This window comes from Poecilia reticulata, linkage group LG15, assembly GCF_000633615.1.
Source record: "Poecilia reticulata strain Guanapo linkage group LG15, Guppy_female_1.0+MT, whole genome shotgun sequence".
Classification (NCBI taxonomy): Eukaryota; Metazoa; Chordata; class Actinopteri; order Cyprinodontiformes; family Poeciliidae; genus Poecilia; species Poecilia reticulata.
The window spans coordinates 21,413,395-21,432,590 of record NC_024345.1 but is presented as its reverse complement, the minus strand read 5'-3'; the positions used below and the strand labels follow the sequence as shown (position 1 = coordinate 21,432,590).

The 19,196-nt window shown below is 41.0% G+C and overlaps 1 protein-coding gene across 2 annotated transcripts in view; it reads right to left on the bottom strand.

Moving 5' to 3' along the window:
- The window catches only part of cdh23 (cadherin-related 23), a 191,421-nt gene that overhangs the window by 114,132 nt on the left and 58,093 nt on the right, over window positions 1–19,196 (bottom strand). For both annotated transcript variants that reach the window (XM_008430094.2, XM_008430095.2), the window contains exons 7-9: window positions 9,625–9,819; window positions 9,417–9,545; window positions 3,659–3,737 (exon numbers count right to left, since the gene is read on the bottom strand). In XM_008430094.2, coding sequence (XP_008428316.1) covers window positions 3,659–3,737; window positions 9,417–9,545; window positions 9,625–9,819 — 403 coding nt within the window. The remainder of the gene's footprint in view (window positions 1–3,658; window positions 3,738–9,416; window positions 9,546–9,624; window positions 9,820–19,196) is intronic.

The window sequence follows — 19,196 nt, the reverse complement described above, 5'->3', positions numbered from 1 at the left end:
CTGTCCATGTACAATGCAAATGCAGAGGTTTGTGGTTATAAAAAGGTTTAGTGAAGTACGTTGAAGTCGTCCAGTCTTGTGCTACGAGGACGAATTGGTGAGCGAAGACGTTTGGTCTCAGCTCCACTTCCTGCCGTTAGTGGAACTGAGTAGTTCTCTCTCTCTCTCTCTCTCTCTCTGTGCTGCTGGTGTTTTATCCTCTGGGTGGGTTTGAGTGGATGATGGCCGTCGCTTCAGGCCAAAATCCATCCATTCATTTCCTTACACCCTTGTCCCTCAGTGGGGTCGGTAGGTGCTAGTGCCTCTCCAGCTAACGTACTGGGTGAGAGGCGGGGTCACCTGGACAGGTCGCCAGTCTGTCACAGGGCAACACAGAGACACACAGGACACACAACCATGCACACACACACTCACACACACCTAGGGGCAATTAACCTGACAGTCATGTTTTTGGACTGTGGGAGGAAACCGGAGTACCCGGAGAAAACCCACCATGCACAGGGAGAACATGGAGACTCCATGCAGAAAGACCGGGAATCGAACCCAGAACCTTCTTGCTGCAAGACAGCAGGTCTACCAACTGCGCCACTGTGCAGCCCCAGGCAGGCCAAAACCCATCGTTGTCATATTGGGAATGTTCATTATTACTTTTAGCTATTTAGCTCATGATATGGGATTATTAGAAAAAAATGAATATGTGCATTTATCAAGTATGTTTGTTGCTTTTCTGTCAATGTTTTCTTTCAGATTTCAGATTTTTTTCAGATTTTTCTTCCAGCGTTCCCCATTTGTTCAGTAATGATATATAATAAGTTTATACTTTAGTGTTTAGCCAGCATGAAACTATACAGTCAATTTGAATTACGTAAAAGTAAAGTTTAATGAGAAACGGTATCCCCAGCAGTAAGTGGAGCCGTCGCAGTCGGGAATAAAAGACAAAGTGAGCAGATATTTGGTTCCCAGGAGGATTAGTTACTTCTCAGAAGAGAGACCTGAACACCTGCTGAACTGTTCATCTGTCCTCCATCTTGTTCTTAATGTCCCAATTATGAGCCGGAGCCTGAAACAGATGATCTGTTTCATCTTTACTAACAAACTGCCGATTGCTCAAGTGATTCAGAGTAAAATAATTCCAGCATTTAAAACGCTGAACATTTTGAAAACAGTAATATTTTTATAGCATAAGACATGTAACCTCTTTCCAGCAAATAATAACGAGCATTTTGTATCTGGTAAACATTTTTGTGCACATTTCTTCTTTTTTTTCAGAAGTTGTGCAAGTAATGAACCATTTTGAAAGGTCAACATCATAACCATGAGCACGATGGTTTGATGTAATATGAGACCAGTAGGTCAGAAGTCTAAAACGGGTTTAATGAAACCCAGAGGACCGGGGTTCACTCGTCCCCATCACAGCAACAATAACGACTGCAACGCTGCCGGCAGAGCGCCACTGTGATTCTATCGCCTGTACACATGGAGTCCCTGATCCTCCCTCTGATTACAGCAGGGAGAGAAAATCCTCATCTTGAGTCCCACAATCATTAGTGTTGATCACAGCTGCAATTAAACTCTCGTTTATCTTAATTACTGAGCTAATGAGACGAGTCCCGCAGGAGCGCGCCGCGCTCTCCGAGGACACTCGGGGCGAGGAGCAGGAATGCTGGAGAGGCGTCACGCAGAGTCAGGCTCAAGTCTGCAAACAAGCACGGCCGGATCCGACTGCAGCAGAACTCAGGAGTCTGGTACATAGAGACAAACGGATGTGTGTGTGAGCGCGAGAAAATGCAGGAAAACACCGGCACGCCGCTGCTTCTGGAAACCTTCCCTTCATACCTTTAACTCTGGCGCCGCACCACCCTTCAACTTGCATTATCTATCAAACTTATAATGATTTTATCAAACCTTCATTGCGGTGCCATAACTCTTGATTTTGCAACGACTGGGAATACATCGCGCCGCCTAATTAATGTCTTTTTAATGCTCTTCTCCTCTAGAGCTTAACTCAGTCATTCGGCTTTGCAACAAACACAACACACACGACAATATAACATGTGGCAGCAGACGGTAAGTAAGACCGAGTGGCTGAGAGCAGCAAATGAGAGCAGAGGGTTTATGGTGGTGGACTCTGCTGCACAGCACTGAAGGACACCAGTGACCACGGCGCAAACACGTGAACCCATGTACAGTCATAATGTTTAGACTGAAAATTTAAAAAAAGTTGGAGCAAGAGGTAGAGTTAGAATGAAAAACTGAGGATGACACGTCTGAAAAGGTTTGTAGAAGGAAACATTTTCTCTGTAAACAACTAAAGTTTGTAAAGTTTCACCTGAATGAACCACAAGATTTCTGGGATAAAGTTCAGTGGAAATATGAACCAAAGTATAGATATACACAAGTACAACAACCTACACCAGCAGTCAGGCCTGGTCAGCCACAACTGACAGAAGTCTAAAACGGGTTTTAGACTTCTGTCTAAACCCGTTTTAGACAAAAGTCTAAAACGGGTTTAGCATCCAAGAACTATCAAATGTTTATTTGATAGTTCTTGGATGCTCCACCCCTTTCTAATGCCGCCCTGGGAAGCTGCCCATGTCTACCATATCAAAAACCACCGCTGCAGGCAGAACGACTTGTTTTTAACATGAACTGATTTGTATAAAGACGGATCAAGCGTCAGAATTTTAAGACTATTTTCATATTCTGACAAAAAAACAATAATTCTTCACCTCAATGTGTTTATCCTAAACTATTTTATCATTAGTAGTCATCACTTTTTGATGACAACAAGAAGTTATTTCTACATGATGACAAATAAACCATCATAACTCTTTAAATCCATATGCTGTCTTTTTAATATGTATGTAAAATCTGTGGTTGTTGGCTGTGATGCAGCTTGTAAATTTAGCTGCATGATAAAAATGTTAAAGGGATCCAATGGAATGATTCATTTAGGAGCAATGTTTATGTTACAGGCCTGCTGCATAATGAGCCACACTCCCTGCAGAATGCAGCCGCTGCACAACAATCTGATTTCACTTCATTTCATAGTAAAACGACAAACCTCACATAAACAGCAGCAGCAGCAGCAGAAACTTCACATCGCTTTACAGCAGTGAGAACCTCGTCTTTCCAGAGGTGAAATCTGGATGAAAACCAAGTTTTAAAACTTTATTTCTCCACTAAAATTTAGTGGAATTCTTTTCTCTCCATGAATATTTGCGATATCGTCCTTACAAACAGGTAGACGGCATAACTTGAAGGCATAAACATCATTCTTGGCAGAGGAAGGAGAACCAAGCAGGATCACAGCTTCGTCCTTATCATCACCATGCAAACTGTCTTTATCTTCTTTAGTAATACCAACTCAGGGCAGGGATAGTAAATAAACACTTTTCTTTTTTTTGCTTAATTTATCACTTTGACAAATCGTAATCCTATTTTGATGGAATAAGCCAACTTGAGAAAGAAAATAAACACTAAATGTGGGCTGATTTCTGCTCTGTTAAATAAGAAAACGTTCTTAAAAACGGTTGTTGTGAAGTTAAATCTCTGCTACATTCAGATCACACCTGCTGCTGATCGCTGAGTTGATCAGACTGATGAAGAGGAAATTCCTCTCAGAGTTTCTGACATCAGATCATGCTGTGGTTCTGACCTGAGACGATGGTGTAGCCGATTCCCCTCGGAGAGCCCAGGTCCTGGTCGATGGCTGTTAACTTCCTCACTTGATATCCCTGCAGAGACAGAGACGGCCCACAGTAAAACTTACATCCAGGCATCAGTTTGCAATAGTCTCCAATTTATCCTGACATTAAAAACTAACAATTTCTCTCTAACTTTGCTACTAGAGGACAAAGTTGCTACTGGTTTCTTTCCATTTATGCTCTATTTGCAGTGACTTCTGCTGATGGGTTTCATTCTTTCTGTATGTTCTGATCCATAGAAAGTAGCAAATATGATACGTATGTATTTAGCTTTGCAACCTACGTACCTGCAGAAATTGTTGGAGTTATTTTAGCCACTGACTTTGCGATTTTATTTCCCAGAGGGCACATCAGGGTTTCAGTATTCAGCTGGTGACGAAACTATTACTGCAGTTTTCTTTCCTAATTAAAAGTAATCCTGGTTCAGTGTTTTCAGGTTTAGCAGTCTAACTTTCTACTGCTGCAGTTCTTGGTGTTTTTTCTGTCGGATATAAAACACATCTGTTTCTGCTTCCATGTACAGTAACTTTTCATGAAGATATACAAGCTTGTTTTAAGTTAATAAATCCTTAATATTGATAAAAAGTTATGACGTGGGAAATGCTCTCGTTAGTGTTTTTGCAGTGAAGCACGGCCTTCATTTTCCTTGGTGCTGGATAGACTGTGCATGTTAGCTTCTGCAGTGCGAAGACGGTTTTCCACTCAGGGAATTATTGCATATTAAGGTTTATGTTGGGAATATTAAATCAGACAGTCATACGTTCCCTAAATCTCACAATTAAAAAAAGGTTCACTATACGACTTAAACACAAAAACTTTTATTTTTTCCTTTGTTGCGCTATTGAGATGTTTTGGAAGGCATAATCTGACAATGAAAGCTTAAAATATTTCAATGGCTGTTACAAAAACGAAATATTAAAAAATACTTGGATTTTTTATACAAGTAGTCAAATATTTTTTTCCTTCTTTATGTTTAATATCAGATTTATTTGGTGTTTATTTTTCTTGCATTTCTCTCAAGCTCTCCTGCTGTGCCGATGAGTCCGCTCCCTCAACAAATCACAGTATGACAGCTCAAAAAAAAAACTGAATAAGAAAGAAAAAGAAAGCTGTTTGAAAAGCCTTTGATCTGCAACACTTTTTCAGCCTCCGTGCCTCAATCAGACACGGTGGTGATGCTTAAAAACCCCCGTGCTGCAGCGACACACTACGTCCTGCTTCCTTGCATCCTCCCTCCGTCGTCGCCTCTCTCGCTCACACCTCAGGGCTGCCTCCCATTGATCCTGCAAATTGTGTCTAAGACATGTTTATGCTCCATTTCTGCCAAAGCATCTCCTGTCATTGACCAATTACACCAGAATCAATTACAAGCCTTTTAGAAAGGAGACCCGTTCCCCAGCTGAGAGAGAAACACACACACACACACACACATACACACGCACACGCACACACACATACACACACACATACAAACATCGAGGAAAGATGTAGAGAAAAATAAGAGGAAGTGATGCTGAAGTAATGTGAGCAATATTCTTGAGCTGTCCACACAAGTGGAATCTGTTCAATCAGCCATCACAGATACAATCCCTCCCCCCTTGGGGTGCACACTCTCACACACCCCCACACACGCACACACACACATTGTGAGAAATGCTAAAACACACACACAGACACACCAACACCAGCCATCCCTCCATTTCTTGCTATACAGTGTGTTTCTCCCCCACCTCCTTTTCTCCTTCTCTTTCCTTCTCATTGGTTTGACAGCCAAATTGTGTGTTTGTCCTAGAAGGAGCTTAATGTCAGTTAGAGCATAGATTCACAGCCATAACTGTTAAAAACACAGACCTGTGATTTCATCTAAAAATAAAAAACCCCCCCCAACAACAACAAATAAATAAATAAAAAACATTTTCCAGCGCTTTGTCAAACGGTTTTCCCTGGATGACAGGTTGATTGGCCCTCGGAGAAAAGAAAAGACAACGTCTGAGAAGCAAACTCACGGAGAAGAAGAAAGAGATAGAAAGGCTTTTTTTCTGAAATCAAACTTTGTGAGATGACCTGAGACGCAGGTTTGTGTTTGATGGCTTCGTGTGTAAAAGTCACGAGCGTCTGCAGCAGCTGACACGGCTTCTGTCAGCGAACAACATCAGCAGCTTATCAATGGCAAACAGTGCAGAGTGGAAATGACACGTGTCTGTTAGATTACATGAGGTCACTGGAGGTGCGTCCTGCTGGCCTGCATCACCACGTCTTAATAAAACTACAGAGTCAGCCATTTTTATCAGCCCGCCTGGAGAGGATGGGTTAAAAAAAACAACCTGGAAGCGAATGTATGCAGAAACTTCTAATATAAATAGTGTGGAAAAATCCTAAACAAATGCAACCAAAGAATTTCTTAATAATTTCTTAAAAAATGTTTTATGTTGATCAAGATTTCTGAATGTTTCAAGTTGGTAGCTTCTAGAATCTAGATCTATTTTTACCGGGGGTTTGGGTCACCATCTTGTCTCAGCTCCTACAAAGTAAAAGCTGTCCAGAGGTGTAAAATATATAAACTCCCCCTAAGGAAAAGAAAAACATAAAGCTTAATGTTTATCAGGAATCTGTGACGTTGGATAAAAATGTTTGCAAATTATTTTGTGTCAATTATTGTGATTGGAATAAAAGTTATACTCACTCTGAACATTAGGATACAAACCAATATTTCTTTTAAAATTACAATTAATTTTTAAGTAAACTTTCTCACTACAGCACAAATATTGTTGGCTGCTAAACTGCCAACAATATTTGTGCAATCACATCTGGAACTATAAATTTAGAGGACATTTATTCATGAACTCATGCAAAATCATAGCAATACATTTTAGGATTTACAATTTTCACCTATTAAAGTTTATTGTTAACATTGCAGGATTAGAAACTATCTGAATATTTCAATTAAAGATTGATGGAATGTTGCCTACCCCCAAATCTAAACTATAATGAAAATGTTAAAATTGAAGAATCAAAATACATTTTATTTTCATCTTTAAATTTTAGAATATCTAAAAAAATCTGTGTGGATTTATGAGGAATAATGTCTTATAAATACGAAGGAACATAAATTCTTGGAGAGTTCAGCAAACAGAGGAACATGAAAATCCACTTCATGTCCCTGAAGTGGTGAAAGAACTGATGTTCCAGATTGTTTCACTTTTAAAGTTTATGACATCATGATTTTTAAAATCCAGTAAAGATAGGATTTAAAAAAAAAAATTCCAGTGTAAAAATGATGCTTTTGTAATTGACGTTCTTTTAAATTATTGTTGTTATCTTCAGTCTCTCTAATCCTCCAGCAGGTTCACTTCCCTTCGCTTGTCGTCAGTCTAACGTCTGTTTCTGTGTCATCCGCCTCTCAGCTCTTCCTGTTTGACCTTCCTGGTGACAGTTGATGAATCAGGGAGTCAGGGAGCCACTGGGCGTCGGCGCCGTCACGCCCTGTTAATATGCATGCAAATGTAGCACTTGACATTTCTACTACGTTGCGTAGAGGCTGCGGACCAGGATAAGCCAGTGGGCCGTGTGAGCCTCGCTGGCCTGGGCGAGGAACTGAGGCTGGGATGGGAGGAAACGGAGTGATAGAGGGGCAGAAACAGAAAGAAGGACAGACAGCATCATCCTCATGAGGGTAATTCCCTCCAAGCCAGTGGAAACATCAATAGCTCGACTGTTAGCCACCTGGTGCGAAGTCAAGCAGCTAAGAACAGAGGCTGAGTGTAACGGTGCTCAGGGAAACAGACAGTATATTAGATGGCCATTACAAACCCAATTGCAATAGTGACTGAGGTAAGGTCACAGCGAGACCCCACTGCTTAGCAATTCATGTGATTCACAGACTTCTGACCTTTGCTGGAGGCCTAACATCCCAGAGGCAGAACGGTAAATTTCCTGCAGTAATTACAACCTGACCCACCTGCAGCGCTGCATGCAGACCTCCGGCTGGGCGCTTCTCCAGGAAATACTCAGGAAGGTGGAGAATCCTGAGGTGATTAGAATGTAGGCCTTCTCTTTAGCTACATATTTTAAGCTAAATGAACTTCCTTGATATTAAAGAGCAGGACGGATGAGAAACGTGGTTGATGGTTGATGACCCTCAGGGTATTTTACAGAGGAGTTGCTGCAGCTCTGTGTAGTAACACAGCTACTTTTCAAAATGTTAATTCTGATGTCAAAGTGAGAAGTTCAATTTGTTTTCGGTGCAGATTTGGTCTTTGCCAAGGCTGGCCTTCATCAGCAATCCTGTTTGTGACGTTCAAGGACGTAGAGTGATCCTGAGGCACAGCCTGGTGAGGAAACTGTCTGGTCTGAGTCCAAGAAGCTGCTGCTGCAGGTGCTGTGGTTCTGATCATGACTCTCTATCTGCTGCTGAACTGTCTGTAGTTGAGTTTGAACCGCTGAGGATGACAACCAGTTCTTCTAAATTTGAGGCCACAGTTATTGACTGGAAGACAATAATCTGCTCGACTCGAGGCAGGTGAAGTAATGGCAGCTTGGGAAACAGATGAATTGATGGTTTGGGGCCAAAGTTAAAGAAATGCAGACAATGCTCCTGTCTGTTGGGATAAATAAAGAGGTAACTCAAGAAGGCAGAGCTGTAGATTTACCAGTCCTCCAAGCCTTCCTGAATCTCCCTCGGTATCTTCTTCTTCTTTTAGAGTTTCGATTACAACCAAAAGAAGAAGATCCTGTATTCAAGCAGCTGAAGTAACCTTTCCTTTTCAGCCTGGGGTAAACCCTGAACTCTCTGGAAGTGCTTCATGTGTTTGTTGTCAGGAAACTCCTTGGGATACCTAAAAATGAGCTGCAGAGAATGACTATCAGAGGAAAGGTTAAAGGTCCTTAAAGGGACATGAGGGGAGTTTCGGTGTGATAAATCAAAAGACAGACGTCAAGCAGCAGCTTTAACACATATTAGTCAATCTGAACTGCAGTGAAACAGATCAGATGATTGGTTTGAAGGGGAAGCATTTAGAGTATTTTTGACGTTTCTGACACAAAGTGAGTTTTAAGGATGTTTAAACAAATGACAGAATACACAGAACAAAACACGACTTTAACAGAAATCCACTTTCTGTTTTCAAATACAGACTAAAGGTTTCTAGAATCATTTTGTCAATTGTGTCTTGGAGTGAAGTAATTTGGTCCATGTTTGATTTTTTTTTTTTTGCCGTCGTGAAGCTGGACCCCTCAGGTGGTCCACGCTAAAAAAAATCAGTGAAATGACCAATTCTCTTCGTTCCACAAACAGAAAAGGTTTCACTGATCGACAGCAGCTCTAGTAACTCTGTTAAATTATCCAGGAAATGGCCGGTGTAGGTTTTTAATTTTTCTAACTGCAGACAATAAAATGTATTCCAGGCTAAGCAGCAAACGGCCTTCAGTTGATATAAACAAGCAATGAATAGACGATGTTTAACTCCATTAAGACCTGAAACAAAACAAGATTTTACATTTCATGTTAAATTATCAGATACTTTAACAAAACAAAATCTTAATTTAGATTTTTGAGAAACAGCTGGAATTTGTATTTGCATTAAATGCTATATTTTTGTGTTCATGTAAAATTTCATGATGTTTTGCTACAAAGAGATTTACTTCTATTTTAACTGATTCCACCACAAAGTTGCTTAAATTCCTTATAAACTGTTGAGTATTTGGACTGACCAGAGGAGTGTCCTCTTCTATGTTGGTACTGTAGGGCAGGTTGGTGAAAATAGGGTCCATGTCTTGGATGTCAGTGATGATGATGGCTAAGTTTGCAAGTCTGGACAGAGGTCTCACTTTGTCTTGATCCTAGTGAAACCAAAAGACACAGTCAGGTTGTTTACAGGAGCATTAATCCACATGGATGTATGGATGTTAGCTAGCTGACCGTGGCGTTTACGGTGAGCTGGTAGGCAGTTGTTGTCTCATAGTCCAGCGTTTTGGTGACGGTCACGGTGCCTCGGGCTCCGTCGATGGCGAAGAAGGAAGAAGGAGGCTGGAAAGAGAAGAGGACGCTGCCGCCGGTGCCTTGGTCCGGATCTGTGGCGTTCACCATGAATATCGATCGGCCCACCGGCGTGTTCTGAACGACACGACCAACAAACGGGCAGCAGTGAGAACAGATAACATACGTAAAAAAAGATGTACCATAAAATAAGTCCAAGTTTCATTTTCAAGACTAAAAAAAACTACAAAATAAAAAATCAGGGCAGAAGAAAAACTTTCCCATGTCAGATTTTTCAGACATAAAACTTATAAAACCAGTTTCTGCAGTAGCTATAATGTTCACCATGTAATACGTGAAATAACTTCTGAATATTTTTTTACTAAAGTAAATGTAAAAATACAGCAGAGTAAATGTATTCAAAAAGTTACTCAAGTAAGTACTTTCTGCCTTTAGAACTTCATTTTTGCAGTTTTAAATTTTACTCAACACCAATTCCTTCTTGATTCGGTTACTTCAGTTCACTTCTTGATTCGGTTACTTCAGTTCACTTCTTGATTCGGTTACTTCAGTTCACTTCTTGATTCGGTTACTTCAGTTCACTTTCCATTCCTAAAACTTCACAAACTTCCTCTCAGCTCTGATTTGGTGAAACTTTAGCGTAGCTAAAGCAAATATCATGTACAGGTGCTGAGATAAGGAATAGAATAAATAACACGACTGCCTATAAACATAAACAGCATCTGAACTTGTGACACATTTGCTTGATATATTCATTATTCTCTTCAACCCGTCTGGTTGTTGAAGAAATTCTCTGAATCCCCCCAGAGCCGGCTGTTTGTCAGCACACGTCCACGTATGCATCTGTATCTCTGCATGTCATGGATGCCAACATTATCAACTTTGCTTTGATGTCAAGCAGGCAGACTGATAGGTAAACTGCTGCTGAGTGAGTTTATGCATGCTTCATTTTCAGAACGAGTCTGAGATGCGTTTAAATGTTCGTAATAGGACATTATTTTCTTCCCCTAAAGCGCAGCGGCTTTTATCTCTGTGAACAGCATCCTGTAAAACAGTGAGTCATTACCATCGCCCAGTGCCGAACGCCCCGAGGCCCGGAACAACAGACCCACGTCCCGTTCCAACATGTAAACACAAACACCTGTTTTGATCTGCCAGATTTGACAGAGGCGCTACGTTCAAAGAGGCGCAGCGACTGTTCAAAGCGCTGACGAGAGCACGGTTCCAACATGATCCTCATTTTTAAATCCTGGGTTTTTCTGATTTTCAGATGGCTCAGTCCGTGTTAGCTCATATTAAAAATACTAACACAGAAAATTACTGTGAATTCATTGGGAATGTTGTGGTACTTGGAAAAACGGTGGATGGATGGAAGAACGAGTGAACAGATGAATGAAAACATGATCTGATATAAAAACAAGATTAAATGTACAGAATAAAAAGATGCACATGTTTATTTCTCACCGTGTGAATTTGAATCTGATCAAACTTCTCGTTTAAGTCAGATTTACCAAATTTATTTCTACATGCTAAATGCCAGATTTCTATATTAACATCGTGAAAGCCAGAGGTTTATAAACATCTCCTCAGTATTTGGCATGAACCGTATGAATTGGGTCAAACGTTTCCATGTTTCTTTCCAGAAACATCTCTGTGGTTTCCATGAGTTCTGATCCGTTCCTCCTGACAGAACCAGTGGAACCGTCTCAGGTTTGGAGGCTCACTCACTGTCACAAACCTTTTCAGATTCTCTCTAAATCAGCTGCACTAAAACACAGAATCTGTCCCAAAGCCATTTTGTAACTGTGGCTGTATTCTTGGGTTTAGTGGAAACCCAATCTGCTCCGAGCTTCAGGCTGACATCTTTAAGTTGCTTCAACATTTCTACATAATGCTCTTTCCTGTATGAAGTGGACCAGAGTCTCCTGCAGTAAAACAGCTGCACCACATGATGCTGCCACCACCGTACTCCACAGTTAGGATGGTATGAACCTCTCTGCTCTTCCTCCAAATCTAACAGTGGTAATTATGGCCAAACCGTCTCATCAGACCTCTGGACTGTGTCCAGAAATCGTTTTGTCTCTGTGTTCATCTACAAACTGCAGTCTGGGTTTTTATGTTTCTTTTGGCTTCTTCCTGGCTGAGCGGCCTTTCAGGAAAAGTTTCACAAGGTCTTTGGTTTTTGTTCTGGGATGGATTTACACGTTTCGTACCAGAACCCGTTCAACTCTGGGACACAGAATCCGTCTTCCTCCTTCGTGGAATGATAGCCAGACATTCCCATCATGTCTATACTTGGTATAATTGTTAGATCAGTAAATTATTCCAGAGTTTTACAGATGAACAAACCTCTTCCTGATTCTTCTGACTTTCCAGTTGTGTCAAACAACAAAACAGAGAGTTTCAGGTCTGACTTTAAATACATCCACAGACGAGCCTCCATTTATGTGTCAGTTAACCTATCAGAAGTTTCCAAAGCTATTACATCATCATTTGGTCTTTCTCTCATTATTTAAAGAGACAGTAATTATTTTATAATAGTTCTGATGATTCTAGCTGACCTAAAACAAGAACAATGTTGTCTGATGTAACATCAGGCAGTGACAAAGAGAATATAAACATTTTGGTTCAAATATATTAATGGACAAATAGAAGAATATTTTTAATTTGAAATCAATAAATTAGTCTAAAGCCATTTATTTTATCTGAAAAATGTTCTATTTGTGCAAATGGTGTGGAAGTTTTGAGACAAATATTTCTCCATATTCTATATGTGTTTTTCCACACTAATCCAGACTTGGAAAATGTTTAAATACAGATATAGAGTCAGAACTTTAAGAAATACAGATGACCAGCTCCCACCAGGCTGCACAGTGGTGCAGTTGGTAGAGCTGTTGCCTTGCAGCAAGAAGGTTCTGGGTTCGATTCCCGGTCTTTCTGCATGGAGTCTCCATGTTCTCCCTGTGCATGGTGGGTTTTCTCCAGGTACTCCGGTTTCCTCCCACAGTCCAAAAACATGACTGTCAGGTTAATTAGCCTCTCCAAATTGCCCCTAGGTGTGANCAGGTACTCCGGTTTCCTCCCACAGTCCAAAAACATGACTGTCAGGTTAATTAGCCTCTCCAAATTGCCCCTAGGTGTGAGTGTGTGTGTGCATGGTTGTGTGTCCTGTGTGTCTCTGTGTTGCCCTGCGACAGACTAGCGACCTGTCCAGGGTGACCCCGCCTCTCGCCCGAAACGTTAGCTGGAGAGGCAGCAGCAGCAACCCTCCCAACCCCACTGAGGGACAAGGGTGCAAGAAAATGGATGGATGGATAGACAGCTCCCACCAGCATGCAGGTGCGTGTGTGTGTGTGTGCGTGTGCTTAGCGTTGTGCAGGTGTGTGAGCAGCTAATCTGGACTCTCTGACCGCTCCTCAGACAGAATGAGCATCTGTCAAATACACATTCACATTATTCATTCTCATCTTCCTGTTATCCCTCGAGGCGCTGAAGGTCAAAATGCTCCATCAGCATAAATGGTGCATTTAATTAAGAAGCACAATCCAAAAACAACTGTTAAAAAGCTTCAAGTGTCAGGTTTTCACAATAAAGTCCAAAGATCTGACTGACTTCTGTTGGACAATCAGTGGATTCTGTCTGTATGTGAAATGAAAATGAAGGACAAAAGATGAACTATAGATGTTTTAACCTTCCAGGCCGTCCGGTCATGTTTCTGCCTAGTGAGACCAGAGGCAGCTGAGCTGCATGGCGTCACATCGAGACCCTGGCGAGGCGTCATGTGTCCCCCTCTATTCCTTCCTGGGTGCAAAAGCCAATTGGTTAGTCACGGCTCATATTCCTGCGTATATGGCTTGACAGCGCTTTGTAGCTTTTGAATAAATGGAGGCCATTTCCACAGGGAAGAGGAATGTTAAAGGGTGAGACAGTTGTAGAGGGATGAAGAGTGTTCCCTGCTGTGTCTTATCTGAAGTGCACCGCGAGAAGCGCCGTCCTCTCCGTCTGAGAGCTGCTGCTAATAGAAACAGAGGAGGAGACGCAAACCGCAGAGAAGAGATTTCAAAGAAAAGATTCAACGTTTTGGGAGAGTTTTCATGTCCCTTTGTATTATTTAAGCTACAATATTTAAAATCTTGTTCCATGATAAAAATAGTTTAGCAAATAAATTTGCAGCATTAATATTTAATATTCAACAGGCTTTTGACTTTAGGGTGCCAAAATTGTGGCAATTAAAAACCATCACGGTATTCTGTTGGTCTGATTCAGAATATTGGTAAAATATGATGAATTTTACGTTGTTTTATGTGAATAATAAATGTGATAAGGTTGCAATGGTGTGAATGTTTTTGGACCATACAAACAGAGCTTACAGCAGTTTCAGATGTGATGTTTGCAAAGGTTTAATAGTCAAGATTTAGCACTGATCCTTTAATCTGACCTGACTCTGAATATGCACCAAACTGTGTCCCAAAGTCAAACATAATGGCGTCACACACAGTGTGAGCAGAACACTGTGAGTGAAGAAGTTCAGTATATAGACAGACCAGTAGCACATGTGAACTGCTTAGGCAGTAAAGGATGTCTTCTGACATGACAGAGTGTATGAAAGTAATATTTAGGTGTTCATATGAGCTTTGGAAAGTCCCAAATAATGAGAGAAATGTCATAAATGGGAGAAAGTGGCATAGAGATGGAGAATAAAATCAATTAATGCAAACAACTACAAGGGATTTATGTCTGTGCCAAGACAGAAACACTAAAAAAGAGAGAATATTTATTTAACTCTGGCCTTGCTGTGAAACCTGGTGTTTGTTATAGTTTCAGTTTGAGGTGAAGATGATGTGAGTCGTATTTCTGGGTCTACATGGTGGAGGGATCTCTGAGGACCCACTGAGTCAAAGCGAGACAGACATTACAAGGTTCTGAGCGCTGACATCCTATCAGGGAGTCCTGAGAGCTTTCTGAGAGTCTAATGGCTTCCAGAAGTCAAAGGTTAGCTGTTCTCTCCTTTTTCAGGGAGTCACTGCAGTGAAACACTGGAGAGTTTAAACTGGATTAGTTAGATTCATGTTTGTGTTGCTGGGCAGGACTCAGTATGAAGCTGTACTTTAGCTGAGTGAAGCAGAAAGACGAATCATTTGCTTCCAGTGCAGAAGGGAGACAATTTATGAAATCGTATTAAGTGAAATAAATAAAAAACCAACAAAAATATTTATCCAACAGCTGTCCCTCTACCACAGCTAATTCATATTCCTTGTGTTTCCTATGAAAGTTCCAGCTTCACTTCAGGATGACCTTAAGGAGTTCGAAGCAGAGCTGTGGTATTTAAATCACTTTAGACTTTAACTTAATTTGTTCTACTTTCAACAACACAGACACAGCATTGATTTTTCTCTCTGAAAATCTTATATATTCAACATGTGGTTTTCAGTCAATGATCCGTAGATCACTGTCGATAGGCAAGAGCTGCAGCTCTGTGAAATTCTGTTATCAGTTATTGATTTTGCAGATAACAATAAATACTTGTTATACGGTAAGAAATAGTGGACAATATTTATTTCGTACTCTCGACTATTACTAAAACGTTTGCATGAAACATAAAAAAATCATCTTTCACAAAAACATTTTTACCATTACAAATAATTAGATGCTTTCTGAATAAGATTTAAATATTATGAGGTTGCAGAACTAAATAAATTGACACGGAAAAGTGAAAATTGCACAGAAACATAAAGTTAGCGTGTTAAAAATAACTTATTTAGACAGTTTAGTTGATTTGGGGGTTAGACTTAATAAAAACCAAACATTACGCTGCTGCATTGCTTCATCTTCACTGTGGTGATTCTCACTGTGACGCAGTAAAAGCACATGCAGCCGTCCTGTCCTGGGTCAAGGTGGTCATTTCCTGTAGCTGATCTCCATCTGACTCCATACGCTCCTGAAGAAGCTCTGAACTACCCATCTACCCACCAACAACAGCCACAAAAACACGGAAAAACAGACGTGTAGAAGCAAACAATATGAGAAAAATGTTTTAACAGTAGAGTGGAGAAACTACTAATGTCCATTTGTTTGTTTTTACAAGCAGGTTTCACACGTCAGTGGAAAATAATTCCATCCATGTTTGATTGGAAACACACTAAATTTCCAAAAAATTTCTCGGGGAAGACCCAGGACACGCTGGAGGGATTACGTCTCTCGGCTGGCCTGGGAACGCCTTGGGATTCCCCCAGAGGAGCTGGAAGAAGTGGCTGGGGAGAGGGAAGTCTGGGCCTCCCTTCTGAAGCTGCTGCCCCCGCGACCCGACCCCGGATAAGCGGAAGAAAATGGATGGATGGATAAATTTCCAAAGGTTTTCGGTCATCCACCCAAAACGTTGAATCCAGAGGTTCCAATCACTTCCCTGGTCACGGATGCATGAAATCCAGGAACCAGGCAGGTTGACTACCTCTACAAACATTCGGGAAGGAATGGGTTTCTCTCTCCCTGCAGCTCGGTTCATTCCAGAAAGGTTCTGTGAGGGAAACCATCTGTGCAATAAGTCCAGTTCTGAAATCTTCCCATCATTAAATATTCCAGCATCAGGTATTAGTGGAATTACAACAAAGTGGAAGTGACTGGAAATAAGAACAACTCAGTTACACATGCTGCTAACTCTGGAGCTGTAGATCTGGAGTGACAAGCATACATATCTCTGGGGTTAGCAGTTACTAGGTTACCAGATTACATAGTGTAAACTGGATTATGGGATGTGGCTGGTTTTCAGGAGCTCTTTAACTTCAGTAATAGAATCTGAATCTGCTTTCAGCTGCCAAGGAATTGTCCAGGCTGAATCTGGACGTTGTGGGAATGGCCCCGTCCTTTTCCAACACGTTATCCAGCTCTGGTTCTTACTCTCCAATTCCTTTTACAATAGGCAATAAAATACTATTTGGTTACTTTGTAAACACTCAAGCTGTCAGCTGATACAATAGTGTCTTAGGCATCCAGGTCAAAAACCCACAATTCTCCAAGGCAACAACCAGGGTTAGCTCCTGCTCCATTAGGAAGACATTATTGACCAATATTTCTACTAACTGGCCAACTGACCAAGTAATTTCTCTTCCTGCTAAACAGCCGTGTGTGTGTCTTGCTTCCAACTGCACCAATTGATGATCAGCTGAGCCAAAAATCCCTCTTCACCAAGCGATGAATTCAAGCTAACTTTTCTCCAATCTGGTAAAGGCCGTTGCAAACTGTAAGACTTCTGAGTACAGTTTTTTGTTCTTATTTAGTCAGAAATGTTAAAGACATGGTGATTTGAAGGGGCAGCGCTCGGGGCTGCACCCCCCTGCTGCTGGCAGCTTCAGAGGCCCAACTGTTTCCCACAATAGAGCCATGATTACACCTACACTGCGCACAAGGTTCTCAGTTCCTCCCCAACTGTCTGCTCTCCGCTTCCAACCCAGCAGGCATGTGATTGCACCGGCTCTGTTCACCCTTTCACTCCCAGCCTCCCTCCACCGCCGTCCCCTCCATCAACGCCGCCCACATGCGCCGCCCTGTCGTGCTGCCATTGACGTTATTATAACTTACGCGCCGTCATGTATTGTAACAAAGAAAGAAAGAAAAAAGGAGAAATTACATAGAGTGAGGAAAAATGTAAGACTTATTCAATCATTGTTTAATTTATACATGCTCTGCTATTACCAAGTGACCAAATAGTTTTAAAATGATTTTAAAACTTTAACTTATAAAAAGCATTTTTGTTTAACTCTGTCATAACGGGCATCTACTGCACAAGACATCTTCATGTAAGGATGCAAATGTGAAACGGTTTCATGAGGAAGGAAATATAACCAAAGATGTTAAAAGCAGCAAATCACTAAATTTAAGTGGAAAACCAGAATTCCTGTTAAATGAGATTCCCGTTTGGACACAAAGCAGAGAGATAGACTAAAGGGAAAAGTTGAAGTTGCTGGTAGCGACTCAAAAGCAGCTGTGGCAGAAATGATGAATCAACAACAGCACCTACATTAATCACTAGGTTACACTCAAAAGCTATATTTCACATCTGAAATTAGCTTATCAATTATTCACTGATTCACTGAACTAAATGTCCTTCATCTGGTTTCTTTTTTAGCAAAATGAAATTTTATAAAAGAAAAACCCCTAACCTGCAGAGCTTAGCTTACTTTATAATATTACAATCACCTCCGTACTCACAGATGTGAGCACCAGGAAGCGGTGGTTCCCAGAATGCATTGCATCCAGTGTAAAGTTTGTTTTTTAAGAGTCGGGGTTATGAAGAAAATGAAGATTTTCATGGATCCAGTTTTGTGGGAACAGTTTAACACGGTGCACAAAGCATCGTCCATTAGGACAGAGATGAGGGATGTTTGTGTGGAACAACTTAATCCTCCTGCCCATTAAACAAAACTTTGAAGCTTTTCTATAATAGATGAAGCTGCTATGAAAGCAACAGATGAGCGAACTTCCTCAAACACTGACACGATCAGCAGATGTTTGCTTTGTGTTGGTGTTTTATTGGTAGAATGGCCATAGAGATTCATCTCTTTACATTTAATTTCTTAGTCTGTTCTTGTGCTGCCTGTACATTTGAACAGATTTCCTTAGATTATTGTCAGTACTTTAGTTCTTTTGTCATGTTAAATGTTGAATTTTCCTTGTTTCTCTCATTAAAGCTTTTCGTTAAGCTGAGTTCAGGTTCCTGTCTGCCTGTTTTCTCTGCTTCAACCAGAAAACAACAAACGCTGCACTTCAAAATATCTAGTGGATTAGTTGATGTGCTTGTTTTTGTGATATATAAAGATGTCTGACACTTTGTTCAGGTTTCTGTCTTCATAATATCAGTATATTGATGGGGAAAAGAATATGTTTTATAGACAGACATGTACTAATTATGCTTTAGACTGCAGGTGATTTTTCTGACTGGGTTGTTTCAGAGCGTAGTTTGTCCGTTACTTTGATTTCTATCCAGTCCTCTTGTGTTTTTTTTTCTTGTGGTGTTTCTGTACTTTGAACCTCCATGAACTAATTTCAAGCTTGCTCCTGATTTTCCAGACCTGTGATCATTTGGGTCCTTTCTTTTCAGAACTGACAGTTAGCCTTTTCTTGACAATTCATTTGACCTCCTGTATCCAATAGATTTCTGGTAAATTGGTTGGGAAGACATAATGCCGGACGTACAGTATTATGGACAGAGTCTTTGTGTACTGTACAGGAACTGATGGTAAAAAATGTTTCCCCATCATAACCTCCGTTCTTTCCATCTTGCTCTCGCGCTTGTTTCCGCCTGGTCCACTCGTTGGCCAGACGGAGCAAATTTCTGTGGAAGCGCTCAGCCGGATCAAATGATTTCTCACCATCAGACAGCAAAGGGAGTGAGACAAGGACGAGTTTGTCTGTGAGGATGTGAGCGGAGATAAAGTGAAGGACGGTATGCGTGAGAATGTAGAGTACTAATTGGTAATGGTGTTTCAATCACCGTTCCA